This window comes from Cyprinodon variegatus, unplaced genomic scaffold (genome assembly GCF_000732505.1).
Source record: "Cyprinodon variegatus isolate N-32 unplaced genomic scaffold, C_variegatus-1.0 Scaffold7, whole genome shotgun sequence".
NCBI lineage: Eukaryota > Metazoa > Chordata > Actinopteri > Cyprinodontiformes > Cyprinodontidae > Cyprinodon > Cyprinodon variegatus.
This window is the reverse complement of record NW_015150460.1, coordinates 2,992,900-3,007,276: the sequence shown is the minus strand read 5'-3', so window position 1 is coordinate 3,007,276 and position 14,377 is coordinate 2,992,900. Positions and strand designations below refer to the sequence as shown.

General features: G+C 40.5%; 1 protein-coding gene across 1 annotated transcript in view; it reads left to right on the top strand.

The window, feature by feature from the left end:
* Positions 1 to 12,636, top strand: part of gnptab (N-acetylglucosamine-1-phosphate transferase, alpha and beta subunits) — a 32,296-nt gene extending 19,660 nt beyond the window's left edge. Inside the window, exons 8-21 of the mRNA XM_015376523.1 lie at positions 1,741 to 1,902; positions 2,007 to 2,186; positions 2,265 to 2,435; positions 2,508 to 2,631; positions 2,707 to 2,922; positions 2,999 to 4,005; positions 4,096 to 4,295; positions 4,378 to 4,597; positions 4,678 to 4,791; positions 4,877 to 4,962; positions 5,043 to 5,141; positions 5,774 to 5,941; positions 9,246 to 9,336; positions 11,742 to 12,636. Coding sequence (XP_015232009.1) covers positions 1,741 to 1,902; positions 2,007 to 2,186; positions 2,265 to 2,435; positions 2,508 to 2,631; positions 2,707 to 2,922; positions 2,999 to 4,005; positions 4,096 to 4,295; positions 4,378 to 4,597; positions 4,678 to 4,791; positions 4,877 to 4,962; positions 5,043 to 5,141; positions 5,774 to 5,941; positions 9,246 to 9,336; positions 11,742 to 11,813 — 2,910 coding nt within the window. The 3' untranslated portion in view covers positions 11,814 to 12,636. The remainder of the gene's footprint in view (positions 1 to 1,740; positions 1,903 to 2,006; positions 2,187 to 2,264; positions 2,436 to 2,507; positions 2,632 to 2,706; positions 2,923 to 2,998; positions 4,006 to 4,095; positions 4,296 to 4,377; positions 4,598 to 4,677; positions 4,792 to 4,876; positions 4,963 to 5,042; positions 5,142 to 5,773; positions 5,942 to 9,245; positions 9,337 to 11,741) is intronic.
* The last annotated feature ends 1,741 nt before the right edge of the window (positions 12,637 to 14,377 follow it).

Genomic DNA, 14,377 nt, shown 5'->3' with positions numbered 1-14,377 from the left:
AAAAAAAACAAAAAAAACAACTTTTATTAATTAGAATCACAGGAGCTGAGTTGCTTTCTGCTTTTTTCCTACTCTGGTTTAACAGCATTGACTCTTGTTTGCTCAAATGCAAATTAATAATTTAGAAAATGAAAAACATTCAGGCTCTGGAGTGCATGGGTTTAGCTCTTTAAATTCACAGTGCCGTCAATGACTTCATAGAAAGGCCCCTTCATGTCTTTGCTAGTAGGGGTCACCACCTCAAAGGCTTTTTCCAAACTCTCGTAAACACGTTTAGCTCACACATGCTTTGTCAGTCTAAAGATGGCAGCAAACAAAGGTCTGCACACACTGGAGCTGCTGCGATTTAACAGCTGTCAGGATGCAGCCAGGAGGCTCCGCCCACAGTGTTTGTTGGTCAAACCATCAGATGTGACGGATTTCATCTGAGACTTTGAGGTCACTGCAAATGATAAGTAATAGTTCCTGCTGAAGAGCTCACAGGTATTCTGTTTTGATGAGGATGCAGGTCTGAGGATGGAGGCAGAAATGGAGGAAGGTTGAGTTTTATGTTGACCAATTTTCTGATCACTGGCAGAGTCGTAGAGATTTTAATTTAATTTGATTAAGCGATAATAAAGACAAAAGACAGGGTTCCAAGTCTAGGAACATTCAAAAAGTATAGTGTCATTGTTTTTCACTTATTTGAACCAGGAAAACATAAAAGATTTTGTAGCTTTTTGTGAATCGGCTTTAAAATGTATGATTAAAGTATCAGAAAAACAAACAAAAAAAAAAACAACAACAGCAAAAATCCTAACTGTATAAAGAGATTTACTAATTAAAGGTTAGATTCTTTTTTTTTTCTTTATTAAAAATTTTAAACCTAAAAAAGAAAAGAACATATAAAGTATTTTTTTTTTTATCTCCAGCAGTGGCCCTGTAAAAAAACACTGGTTCAGGAGTCAAAAATCGACAAACCTCGTGTTGTTTTATGATTTAAAGAACATAGGGTTAAAAAAAAAAAAAAAAAACTTGGAGTAAACAAACAAACAAACAAAAAAATGTATTTAAATATTTGCATAACTTTGTAAGAAAACAAGTCAAGAAAAAGTTCAGTATTAAAGGATAGAAACGGTACAAAGAAAAAAGTGAAATGAAAGCTCAATTTTATTCATATCTGATGTTGAAAGATCTTTGTTAAAATTCCTTAATAGATTAATTAAAGGTACAGTAGGGTTTTTTTTTTGTGAATTTTTGAAAAAGACCCGCCCTCTCCCCTTTAAAAAAAAAAAACAACCCACATGCACAGCCCTGTATCCGCTCCCAAGAGGGACCGCCTATTAAACAGATCCGAGAGCGTGTATGAGCCCATTCCTCCTTGTGCACGCTCTGTGTAAAAGTTGCTGTTTGCATCGCTCATACAAGCTTTCTTTGCAAAAGATGATTTGCAATTTTTGCACTATGTCAGACTCACATAGGGAAACTTTGACTATCAGAAGCTGCAGAAGCTTTAGAGGTTGGTTCCTTCTCTTGCCATCCTGATCACTGTGTGTAGTGACAGGTTAAAGAGGGGTCCACTAATTTACATACAATGCGCTACAGAGATCTGATTTATTTATGCCTAAAGGAACAAGGATGTTCCTATTCATTCTGTCCAACTTTGAAGATAAAGATTTTACTTAAAACTACAAGTCATTAAAACTTCTGGTCTAATATCTCCATCTGATTCGCTCTTTAATTGTTATCATCCTGCTGCAGTTTGAGCTGTATTCAGAGGCCAGCATAGCTCTGCTTCACCTGAAAACCCAGCAGGACTTCGCTGATCTGAGCCAGCAGGCTAAAAAGAACCTGACCCTGGATGGGAAGGAGCTGAGCATAAGCCCCGCCTACTTGTTCTATGATCTCACCGCCATCTCGCAGGTACGCCTCACCTTTCATTGAGCTGGAATACATCCTTAATGATGTTTGAGTGCCGCGGGGGTTTTAAGATTTTCATCATCGTTGGAAATGTCTTCGCTCCTCAGTCTAAGCAGGACGAAGATGTTTCGGCGAGCCGATTCGAGGACAACGAGGAGCTCCGCTATTCGCTGCGCTCTGTGGAGAAACACGCCCCCTGGGTGCGACACATCTTCATCGTAACTAACGGTCAGATTCCTTCCTGGCTCAACCTGGATAACCCCCGAGTGACGGTGGTGTCTCATCAGGCAAGCCTCCCCCTCTGAAGCTTAGTTCAGATGATAAATGAACGACCTAAATAACCCAACCCCTTCTCTCTCTTTCAGGATATTTTCTTGAACCGCTCCCACCTTCCCACTTTCAGCTCTCCTGCCATCGAAACGCACATCCATCGTATCCCGGGACTCTCTCAGAAGTTCATTTACCTCAACGATGACGTGATGTTTGGGAAAGACGTTTGGCCAGACGACTTCTACAGCCATTCCAAAGGGCAGAAGGTCTGTAGAGACAGAAAAAACGAAACCTGTGGTTTATTGCTTCAAAGCTTAACTTCACCCCTTCGCTTTCAGGTGTATCTGACCTGGCCAGTTCCTAACTGTGCCGAAGGCTGCCCAGGATCCTGGATCAAAGATGGATACTGTGACAAGGCCTGTAACAACTCTGCCTGTGACTGGGACGGAGGAGACTGCCTCGGTGGGGAAGCAGACTCTGTTGTCTTTGTGTAAATAAGCGATTTTAAAGTTTAACGGGGTTGATTCTCTACGACAGGCACAGCAGGAAACAACCGCTTCCCTGCAGGCGTGGGAGGGGTGGGCCCCGGAGGAGCCGGTGGAGCCGTGTGGCAGATAGGGGGCGGGCTTGGAGGAATCGGGGGGACGTCGTATTGCAATCAGGGCTGCGCCAACTCATGGCTAGCGGACAAATTCTGCGATCAGGCCTGCAACGTGCTCTCCTGCGGCTTTGACGTGGGCGACTGTGGCCAAGGTACAGTCGCGATAACGATAACTTCTTGTACGTTTATGTAAAAAAAGATAAAGAAAAACTATGTCTGCCTTTTCAGAGCACTTCGGCGAGCTTCACCGTGTGACCCTGCTCAGAAACCAGAGCCTCTACACCCTGCCTGTCGGCGAGACCAGGCCCTATTTCAGCTTCCACAAACTGGCCCGCAGAATCTCTGAGGCCCACGTCAGGGACAACCCCGTGGTCCGACACACGTCTGTCGCCAACAAGTGGAAAACCATTCACCTGCTGCTCTATCCTGGCCACAACGCTACCCAGGTCCAGTACAACATCACATTCCAGAGGGAGGACGACACTCAGTTCACAATGTGCTTCAACGTCACCGTCGATACGCGTGAGCTTCCTCAGACTAATGCTTCCAAGGCTGGGAGCAAAGACACGGGAGAGGAGGCCAAAGTCACCCCGACGCCGGAGCCAGTATTCCCTTTCTCGGATATTCCTGAAGAAAAACGAGGGCCTAAGGTCCAGAAGAACCAGCCTGCTGTCTCCGAGGATCTCATCCAGGTTCCTTTAGTTAATGTTTCGGCCTTACCAGCTGTTGTGCGAAAGGAGCTGGAAAGATTGAAAGAAAAACTACTGATCGGTGACATCACAGTGAAGGGTTACAATCTCACCAAGGCTGAACTTCTAAAACCGTATCGTACTCAGACTGAGAAGCCTCGGGACATCAGGGATCCGCCACAAGTCCAGATGAGGCCTTATAAAGACCTGGAGGGTAACGGAGGACAAAATGAGATGCGGGAAAATCAAAACTCTCATTCGAAAAAGGGAAAGGAGTCTGTGGAAAATAAAGCTCCTCCTTCTGTCATCCCGCTCCGCATTGATGATAAAATAAAAAGTCTTCTAAGTCCTGAACGTCATCCTCTGAACCCTGTCATCGAACGGCCCAGAACATCCAAACTTCGCAGCAACGACTCCCAGAAAAAGAGTGAGGAGGTTCCAGCGGAGCTGCCTCCAGTCGTAGGGAGGAAGCTCCAGCACTTCACCTCCTCAGACCGAGGCTTTCTGCCGTGGGAGAGAAGGAAGTATTTCCAGGCCTTGATTGAGGTTAGCAAATCCAAAACTTTCCTTCTTATTGTTTTTTTGGATTTAACTCCAAAGAGAAATAATTTTAATAACATGTTTTGACTTTCCCAGGAGGAGGAGCGTCTGCAGAGAGAGCTGTCCTACAGGACCGACGGTGCAGCAACGGGGCGAAAGCTGCAGGACACCTTCGCCGACTCGTTGCGATACGTCAACAAGCTGCTTAACGGCCAGTTCGGCTTCACGTCGCGCAAAGTCCCCGCCCACATGCCGCACATGATCGACCGTCTGGTCATGCAGGAGCTTCACGACACGTGAGGCTTACATCCATTCATTCCGGGAATTCATCTTTTAACAGTTTTAGCTCTTTAATCGAGGCTGAACTGCTTCTTCCAGATTTCCGGAAGAGTTTGACAAAACCTCAGGCCACCGCGTTCGACACTCCGAGGACATGCAGTTCGCCTTCTCCTACTTTTACTTCCTGATGAGCGCCCAGCAGCAGCTCAACGTCTCAGAAGTGTTCGATGAGGTCGACACCGACCACTCGGGCATCTTATCAGACCGAGAGATCCGAACTCTGGCCACTAGGATCCACGAGCTTCCCCTCAACCTGCAGGTCCGTCTTAACATCCGTTTTTATATTCTTTAAAATCTGCTTCAGTTTTCAGCTTTTTATATCTTTAATGTCAAACGTAGGACCTGACTGGTTTAGAGCAGATGCTGATAAACTGCTCTAAAACACTCCCGACTGAACTGACTCGTCTCCACCTGGTGAGCCCCACTCAGGAGACTTATTTTGATCGCTTCATGGTGAGTTATTGACAATTTAAAACATTTATCCTGATAAAAACACATAAAAGTGATTCATTAGGTCTATTTAACCTGATATCTGCAGCCTCCAGTCACCAAAAGCCTGGTTCTCCACTGCAAGCCAATCACAGAGAAGATCCATAAAGCCTTCAAAGATCAGAACAAATACAAGTGAGCTAATAGTCTCTAAATTCATCTCATTCAGATATGTATTGTTCTGAAATGGTGAAAGAATGTGACTTCCTTTGCAGGTTCGAGATCATGGGAGAGGAGGAGATCGCTTTCAAGATGGTGCGGACCAACGTGTCCCACGTGGTCGGCCAGCTGGACGACATCAGGAAGAATCCCAGGTGAGAAGTTTAGCTCCCCTTTCTTTAAAACCTCGAAATAAAATCAAATGCATCTGTTTTAAAATCTAATATCAAACAGAATCGAGTCATTTTTGGTGCAATCTCAGTATAAATTCAGCTGCTCTGCAACTTTTCCAAGACACTAGCATGTAGCTAACTTCCAGCACGCCTCTGCTGACTCGGTGAAGGTTCAATGTGCCTCCACACGCTAAAGAAAAATCCCCCGCAGCATGATGCAGCCACCACTGTGTGGATGTTATGTTTAGGGTTGTTTTTATTATTAGCTATAAGAACTTACAGGTAGCTTAATGCATTTTTATATACGGATAAAAACCTGTGAATATGGAGGCGTTCCAGGTGAGATGACTGATGTCCGGAGCTTCATTTTTACGTTGAAAATTCAGGGAGTCCTATGCAGTTTCAATTATTTCCCAGATCTAGAAAACAATGCCAAAAAAACCCCAAAAGTTTTATTTTCTAGGCATTATTTTTGTTCTTTCATTTGCTAAATCCTGCCTTAGTTTTTACATCTTTTTATTCTTCCCCAGCCTTTTTTTTTCCCTCTATCTGTGGTTTCTACGCTGGGCTAAAGATGTCGAAACATCTCTTTTTTCTTTTTTTTCCCCCAACAGGAAGTTCATCTGTCTGAACGATAACATTGATCACAGCCACAAAGACGCTCCTACTGTGAAAGCCGTGCTGAGAGATTTCTACGAGTCCATGTTCCCACTGCCATCCCAGTTTGAGCTTCCCAGAGAGTACCGCAATAGATTCCTGCATATGGAGGAGCTCCAGGACTGGTAGGTTTTCATACTGTGAGCTGCTGTTTGCACAAAGCCTTGCAATCTAATGTTGAAATTTGTGGCTAAGACTAGTTTATCAAACATAACTTAATCTTGCTTCCTTTTAAAACCACAATCAAAAATACATTTTTGCATCTAGTTACTCAAAACCTCAAATTTATACTTTTAGTTGTTGATGTTCTCCCTAGTGAGAAAGTTTAGCTCCTGAATCTCTTAACATTTCTCTTTTTTTTGTTATTCCTTTTTTGTTTTTAATGTGCCTTTTTAGACAAATGGAGCTCCTGGATTCTTCCTACTGACTGCCATTCAAAAATGAATGTTTGACTTCATTTTTACGAATTTGACCTTAAAAACAAGATTCCCTAGTGTTAAAATCTCTGCAGAATTTCAGAATTGTTGTTTTCTAATACAGGAAAATAATTTTCATTTTCATTATATATGCAGATTTTTTTATTTTAATGTAAACTTAAATGAGGGAGATACTGTAAAGTTATTTAATCATAGACTGATTTCTTTCTTTCCAAGCAAATCCATTAAATTGAGATGTTTGGTTAAAAGCCTTCCTTTATATGATAAATCTAATGGCTGTTTGTCTCAGTTCCCAATGATACAAAATAAATTAATTAATATATGTTTTATTAATCACAAAGCGGAAAAATAAGATTTTAAAATTGGAATATGAAAGTTGTAAATGGCGTTATAAGGTGTGCAAACTTTAATATACAAACTGCAGAAATTTAAGGTGCAAAAAAGAACTGAAATGTGCAAATCTAAATCTAACTTTTGCAACAATAAAAACTCATGCTAATACGGAAGAGGATTAGGGCCACTGGAAAAAAAGAAAAGTTAACTGATTTTTTAAAATTTTATTTCAGTTTAGTATGGGAAAAATTTTTAGAATTCTGACTTTAATCTCAGAATTTTGGATCTTAATGTAGATGGGCACCATGAAGGAAGAGATGTGGGAGCACTGAGCTTCACTGACAAAGATGTGAGTTGTTTGAGGTGGCCAGTGACACATTGGTGGAAAATGACGGAATTAGGCGACTTTTTACATGCCTGAGGGGTCCCCTCATTAATGGAGGAGCAGAAGGTAATTAAAACAAGAGAGCTAGTCTCTAAAACAGACGTGGCTACGGCTTGATGCTAACATGTTTGTTATCTGTCAGAATTCTGAGAAAAAATTCAGAATTCTGAGATTAAAATCAGGATTCTGACTTTTTTCCCATATTAAACTGAAATAAAATTTAAAAATCAGTTAACTTTTTTTTTTTTAGTGGCCCTAATCCTCTTCCGTATGCTAATGTATCAGTAAAAATGTAAAATAAACACCTTAAAATGCTCAAACCGGTCTGCAAAAGGTAAACTGCTCTATAAATGTGTAATTGGTGCTAAAGAAGTAAAGTCATCCATTTGCAGTTGTAGCACTTCTGGTTGATGACTGTTGTATTTTGCAGCTCTTTTGTCTGGATGAGTTGATTTATGAACGCATTAAAAAGTCCTCACTGTATATGAGCTGATTATTAAGTGAAGAATTTACGTCTGTCGTCACTTTGATCAAGGGTTACCATGTAGAAGCTGTGGGAATCTTGCCCTGACGCTGTAAGGCTTCTTGTCAGGGATCTTTGCCCATGTTGTCAGAGATACCAGCTCTGAATAGAGACTCTAATTTAGACCGAGCGGGTTTAGATGGATAGCCGCTGCACACGGCACAAAGATCATGTTGCATTAAAACAAATCTCTAAAATAAATATTTTTCATATGGCAGCTCCTTAATAGCACTCTGCAAAACAAGAACCTCAGTTTAAGTGTTTTTTAAATTGGTTTGGTTTCTTAAACTGCATAAAGAACATTTAGTGGGTAGGAATGAACCAGTTCACCATATAAATATGAGAAAACATAGAGGCCTGTTTCTCTTTGTCAATCTTTTATATGATAAAGATGAGAGAACACACTATTAAAGTACTTTACAGGTCAGGAAATCTGTGTTCACTGTAGAGCTGATACAATTAATCAGATTAATCTCGCTTAAAGGAATAGTACACCCAAAACATGATTAGCCTTCATTTTCTACTCACCTCCATGCTGAACAACACTCTGGAGTACTTTTTTGATATCTCAAATGCATCTGGAGATCTGGGAGGCTTCTTGCTGTCTGCTGACATTCAAATAATGGAGGTCCATGGCGCCCGAGACAGAAAGGTCCATAAAAGTCCACAAAAACGTGTCAATATTCCTCCATACTGCTCGTCCAATGTATTCCAAGTGTCCTGAGTGGGTAGCATCCAGAATTTACTCGAAACGAAGTCATTTAGAACGTTTTTAGAGCATAAACAGTAGTGTATAGGATTTCCTAATAGCGCCCCCATGCGCGCTCACGATTCTACGGAAGCCGGCAGACCAAACCGGAAGAAAGTGCGCATTCAGCGTCTGGTCTGCCGATAATGCAAGCGTAGAAGAAGAAATGTGCTGTTTACCTGTGCAAAGAAAGAAACAACGAAAGAAAAATGTCTGAGGACTTCAGTGTTGAGGAAGAGCATGAGTTCTTTGCCGAGCTGAATGCGCTGGTTTGGTCTGCCGGCTTCCGTAGAATCGTGAGCGCGCATGGGGGCGCTATTAGGAAATCCTATACACTACTGTTTAGGCTCTAAAAACATTCTAAATGACTTCGTTTCGAGTAAATTCTGGATGCTACCCACTCAGGACACTTGGATTACATTGGACGAGCAGTATGGAGGAATATTGACAAGTTTTTGTGGACTTTTGTGGACCTTTCTGTCTCGGGCGCCATAGACCTCCATTATTTGAATGTCAGCAGACAGCAAGAAGCCTCCCAGATCTCCAGATGCATTTGAGATATCAAAAAAGTACTCCAGAGTTTTGTTCAGCATGGGGGTGAGTAGAAAATGAAGGCTAATCATGTTTTGGGTGTACTATTCCTTTAAGCAATTATTGAAATAATCATCAACTACTTTGATAATCGATTAATCATTAACTGGAGTGTAGAGACTGTAAAACATGCCTTTAGTTGATAGAAGTTTTAGTTTCACCTGGTTTAATGTAGCAAAAACTCTTCTTTAAGGAACCTTTGGCTATCGGATTTTTAATCATTTAATTTAAGAAATAATTGACAGATTAATCGATTTGCCAAATAATCTTTAGTTGAAGTAGTTCACAGTAGAAGTGACTCATGTACGGTAGAGGATCCAGGCTGCTGTGGGTCTGGAAACCTCGTTAGAGTTACAGTTTGATACAGGAAGAAAGAAAAGGCACTAACTCCTAGAAACCTGCTGTTTTCCAGGCGGGTGTACAGAGACAAGCTGAAGTTCTGGACCCACTGTGTCCTCGTGACTCTGGTCGTCTTCACCGTTATGTCCTTCTTCGCTGAGCAGGTCAGTTCCCACCTCGGACCGCCCCCTCACATTCAAATAAAAACACACGCGCATTTGCTCCTCCGCATCTTTATTTCCATGATTCATGCTTGTGCTATGATTCAGACCTTCTGTTCAAAACTTTACTCTGAGCTCAAATGTCAGGGCGGAATGATCAGCGGAGGCCAGGACCTGACTTGACAGAAATCAAAGACCCGCAGCCATCCTCTGTGAAAGGCGAGACCCAAAAACGCCTTTGTAGATCTGGATGGGTCTGCACTTTGATTTATTTTAGGCGTCTTTGTTGCCGAGATGGTTGGATGTTTAGGATGAGCAAAGTCTTACGGCTGTTTTCCAGTTAAGGGCAGGAAACCTAATAAAGGAAATTCAAGCAGCTTTTGAGACCCTCTGCTCTAATCCAGAGGTTTTTAGTTTCTCCTCAGCAAACCTAAGAAAAGGTTACTTGTTAAAATGACCTCAGGAGAATCTGTCCCATCATCCCACTGGGACCAGTGCTCCCACTGAGGAATGTGTTAAACTAGATCAGAGTCTCCGTCATGGGACCGCTAATGACCCTTTGGCAGCAGACAAGTCTGGTTTTCTTGCCGTCTTGGAAAAGGTACAGTTATGAGAAGATGACCAAAGGATGCCTTGCTCATTAGAGATTACTTCAGGCTCTAAATGTAGTCTCTCCTTCTATCTATCCTTCCTTATTTCCTACTTTGCTTGTGTCCTTCGTCCCTTAATTCATTCCCTCATCCTTCTCTTTATCTTTGTCTTTCCTTCATTATATCCTACCATATTTTCCTGTTCATCCTTTCATTCTCTCCCATCCTTATGGCTTTTTTCCCTCTCTTCCTTCAGACCTTCGTCTCCTTCCATCCTTCCTTCTTTTCTTTTAACCCTTCAAAGCCTGATCCAAGAATAAAATAAAACAAAACAGAAAATTACTTTATTTTGGTTTGAAGTCCTTATTTGCCCTTTTAACAAAATATGTAGGAAGGAAAAACAGAAATACATTTTTGGTATTAATAAGTTATTACTATGCGATAAGTCAAGATTATTTTTTGTGTAGTCATATCTGATTGTGTACAATAGGATTTTGAGCAAAATTTTTACCATTAAATTATGCAAAAGGTGTCAGACGCAAAACATTTCAGAAACCGTATGTATCAAATATGATACATTTGGCATTATAGGGTTAAAACCTACCCCTACCTCCCTTCCTCATGTCTTTGCTTTTTTTGTTCTTCCTGCAGGCTTTTCTTCCTTCAGTACGATCCTCTCTCACTTTATTCCATCTATCCTAACTCCTTTTCTCCTGTCTTCCTGTCTTCATGCCCTTTCTTTTCCATCATGTCCTCCTTCCCTTCATGCATTTCCTTCATCCGTTGTCTCATACACTGTATTTTTCCATTTGTTCACTTGTCTTCCATGACTCCCTCTTTCCTTGTTTCCTTGTGTCCTTCCTTTCTTTTCCATCTTGGTTCCTTCCTTTCCTCCAACAGATTATAAACTGCTGTCTATCAGTTAGTAGCGCACTGACATTGCAGCATCAAAGTTCTGGGTTCAAATCCGGCTCTCAGGTTGATTCTGATACCAATCGTCTTAGGGGGCAAATGTTTGCAGCCAATATTGCCTCTCTTCCTCCATTTAAATGATTAAAAATGACACAAGGATAAAAAAAATGTCATGCACTTCTGAATGTCCACTAAAAAGATATTAACAAATTATGCATGCTCTGCATGTGATCTCAATGCTCGCTGCTGAATAACTACAGAATCAGTGAATCATGGTTTGTTTGTCCTGTTTGTGTCTGTTTATTTCGTTTGAATTAGTGGGTGTAATTAACAGATGGATATTTGTATTTTTTTTCTGTTTAATATTTTATAAAGACAATAAAAAAAATGTCTGTCTTAAATGATGAAGTCTAGCATTTCCCTATGAAGAGTCATCTGTTTTGTTAATCTGGGTTAGCCTGTAATTTAAACCTTTTTTTCTTAAATGCCATAAAAAAACACCTTAAAATCTTTTTAAATTGTTGATAACTTTAAAAAGAAAACTTAAAGCATGACACAAGTGTTAAGATTAAACTGAATGTTTAATCTAAATTACATTTTTTGGAGTAGTTTTACATTCAGGTTCATTTGGAGTGTTTATTTTAGAAAATCAACCCTACTACAAAAATAACACCTAAACTATAGTGAAACACGGTGGAAGTTGCCCATGATGTGGGGCTGGCTGCCTTTACCTGTGAACGTTTCACTAAATAAATCAGCTTTAAATGTCAGTTTAAATAACAGTTGAAAGGAAATATGTCTGTGTCTCTATTTTAGTAACTTTTAGATTTTTTCCATACTTTGATTTACACCCAGTAATTATTTTTGCCCTTTTTGAATTTCTTCTCACTCTTCCTCCTGCCTCAGCTAATCCAGCTGAAGCGAAAACTGTTCCCCAGACGCAAAGTCAATAAGGACAGCAACCCAGAGCGAGTATAAAAGAGGAAAAACTGTCTTTTCTGGAAGTCGTCCTTCAATCCTTCTCTCTTCCTCCTCTGGAGAGGACAAGAATGGACCCACACATGGACATAATCAGTCTGGACTGCACAGTTTAGACATCTGGAGACTTGAATGATGGACGTGGACGGCAGCAGAAAGTTACTACAGCCAGAAGAAAATAATCAATTAAAGAAAAGTGCTGGAAATTGAATTTTCCTTCACTAAGGGATTAGAAGAGGAAAAACACTCCTGGCATCACATCGACCCTGAAGAATGTACTGTTAGGTTGTGTTATAATAAGACACTCAGAGCGCATCTGTATTTTATAACGGTACGAACTTCTTAAATGTTTGTTGTATTTTTTTTTTGTAAGTTAATTATATTTTTGTGTTTAAAAAGATGTCAGCTTTCCTGCCAGGAACGGGAAAGGAAAATCTTACATGTTGAAAGAAAGAACTGGTTTTACAGAGTTTAAGGAGAGATGTTAAACGTTCCTTTTGTCGTCTTGAAAAAACAAAAACAAAGTGCCTTTGTTGCTTATTTCTGCCAGAGTTGAACATTTTTTTGGACTCACCGGACCTGGATCCATATGGATACTGTGTGCGGTCGTAATGTGTGAAAACTCCACAGCTTCACAGGCTCCTGCAGGTGTGTCTCTGTGGGACTCTGCAGGCTCGCTGCTGTCTGACATTCAGACCCCCTCAGCATGTTTCTAACTTATTCTTGCTGTTATTGTGACTCATCTGTCGGTTGGTAATGTCTTCTAAGTCGTTCAGCATCTGTTCCAACTCTCTGATGGTTCATTTGAGCAGCAGTCTGGATTACAGAACCTGTAACATGCAGATTGTCTCAGTTTCCTGACTAACCTCTGAAACGTAATTCATCCCCAAACCTTCACCATACTCCCACCTCCATGCTTCACAGCTCATTTGGGGTGACTTGTGAATCTGGAATGCTTTTTGATTTATGCCAAGTATTTCCCTCTCTTCCAGGGACCAATTTCCTCAGTGTTACTCATTTCCCCAGAGTATTTTTTCCCCCTAAAGGTTGAAAAGCTAAATGTATCATGGTTTTATCAAATTCTCCATAGGTTCAAAGCCTGAAGGTTTATTTTTCATCCGTTTTTTTTAGACTCTTAAGAACAATATTCGGGAACAGGACTGCTCCTCCCCTTCAGTCAGTGTTTTGTCAAATTTAAATAAATTTTTATCAGTTCAGTCATCGTAATGTTTCATTTGGGCCTTCTTTAAGATTTTATTGAAGGAAAAACCTACATCAATCTTATAAATTGTTTCATAAATTATTTATAAAACAAAAGATTTTAATTCTTGGAGTTTTTAAGGATATTTGATCAAATTCATTTAATCATCGTTAGCATAAATGTTACATACATTTTCGCAGATTTTTTTTTCTTTGATTAAATCTTTATTAAAATATAAGTCGTGATTTACACATTAAGCCGACTGATTTTAGATTTAACTAAATTACAGAAGGTCAACGTTCTTCGTCTGGGCTCTAATATGCACAACTGCTACCATTAATGTTTGGCTAAAGTAACATTACACCATTATTCTGGATATTTATCAGCTCTTATGAGAAATGGAGAAGTTAATTTAATTAGTTTGGTTCTGCAGCTCAGACGTTTCTTTGAAATTTGTCCATAAACCTTCCATTACAGCTGATTCCAGAGGCTTCTAGATGTTCTGTCTTTAGATTTAGAATCAACTTTATTTATCCCTTCGGATTACTCATTCAGGGACATTTCCTGTACTTTATATAGAGTGCAAAGAGTTAAAGCAAGATGCAATTAAAAATACAACAGACAATCTAAAACTACTATATATAGTACAAAAAAAAAGCATAAAATACTTTAGTTTCAACCATCTGCCTGCTGATCTGCTGTGAAGTTATGCTTTATTTCTTCAGCTGCTCTGTATAATGCACTAGTACCACACAACGAACCCTTGGCATGAAGCTGCCTCCTCCGTGCTCATCTCTTCCTTATATCCATCCATTTTCACTCTCTTAGTCCTTGTCAGGGTTGCAGTGGGGCCAGCGCGTATCTCCGGAAGTCCACCCTGGAAAGGTCGCCCGTCGGTCACAGGGCAACACAGGGACAGACAGCCATGCACACACACACATTTACACCTAAGGACAGTTTAGAGAAGCCAATTAACCTAACAGACGTATTTTTGGACGGTGGGATGCAGCTGGAGTACCTGGAGAGAACCCACACATGCACAGGGAGATCATGCAGACTCCATGTAGAAATACACTGGGCTGGGATTCGAACCCAGAACCTTCTTGCTGCAAGGCAACAGTGCTACACACTGGGGCACCATGCTATTCATTATATACTATTCCTCATTTTGGCAACAACTCAATACTTTTTAATTAGGGATGCACGATACTGGGATTTTGGCCGATATGCCGATATTTTAAAACTCATGTAGCCGATAACCGATATCGATACTGATGTTAAAGCTGGACAAAAATAAGTAGTCATTGAAAATAGCAGTTTTGTTATCCATTTCTGACACTTTGAAAAATAATATACTCAAATA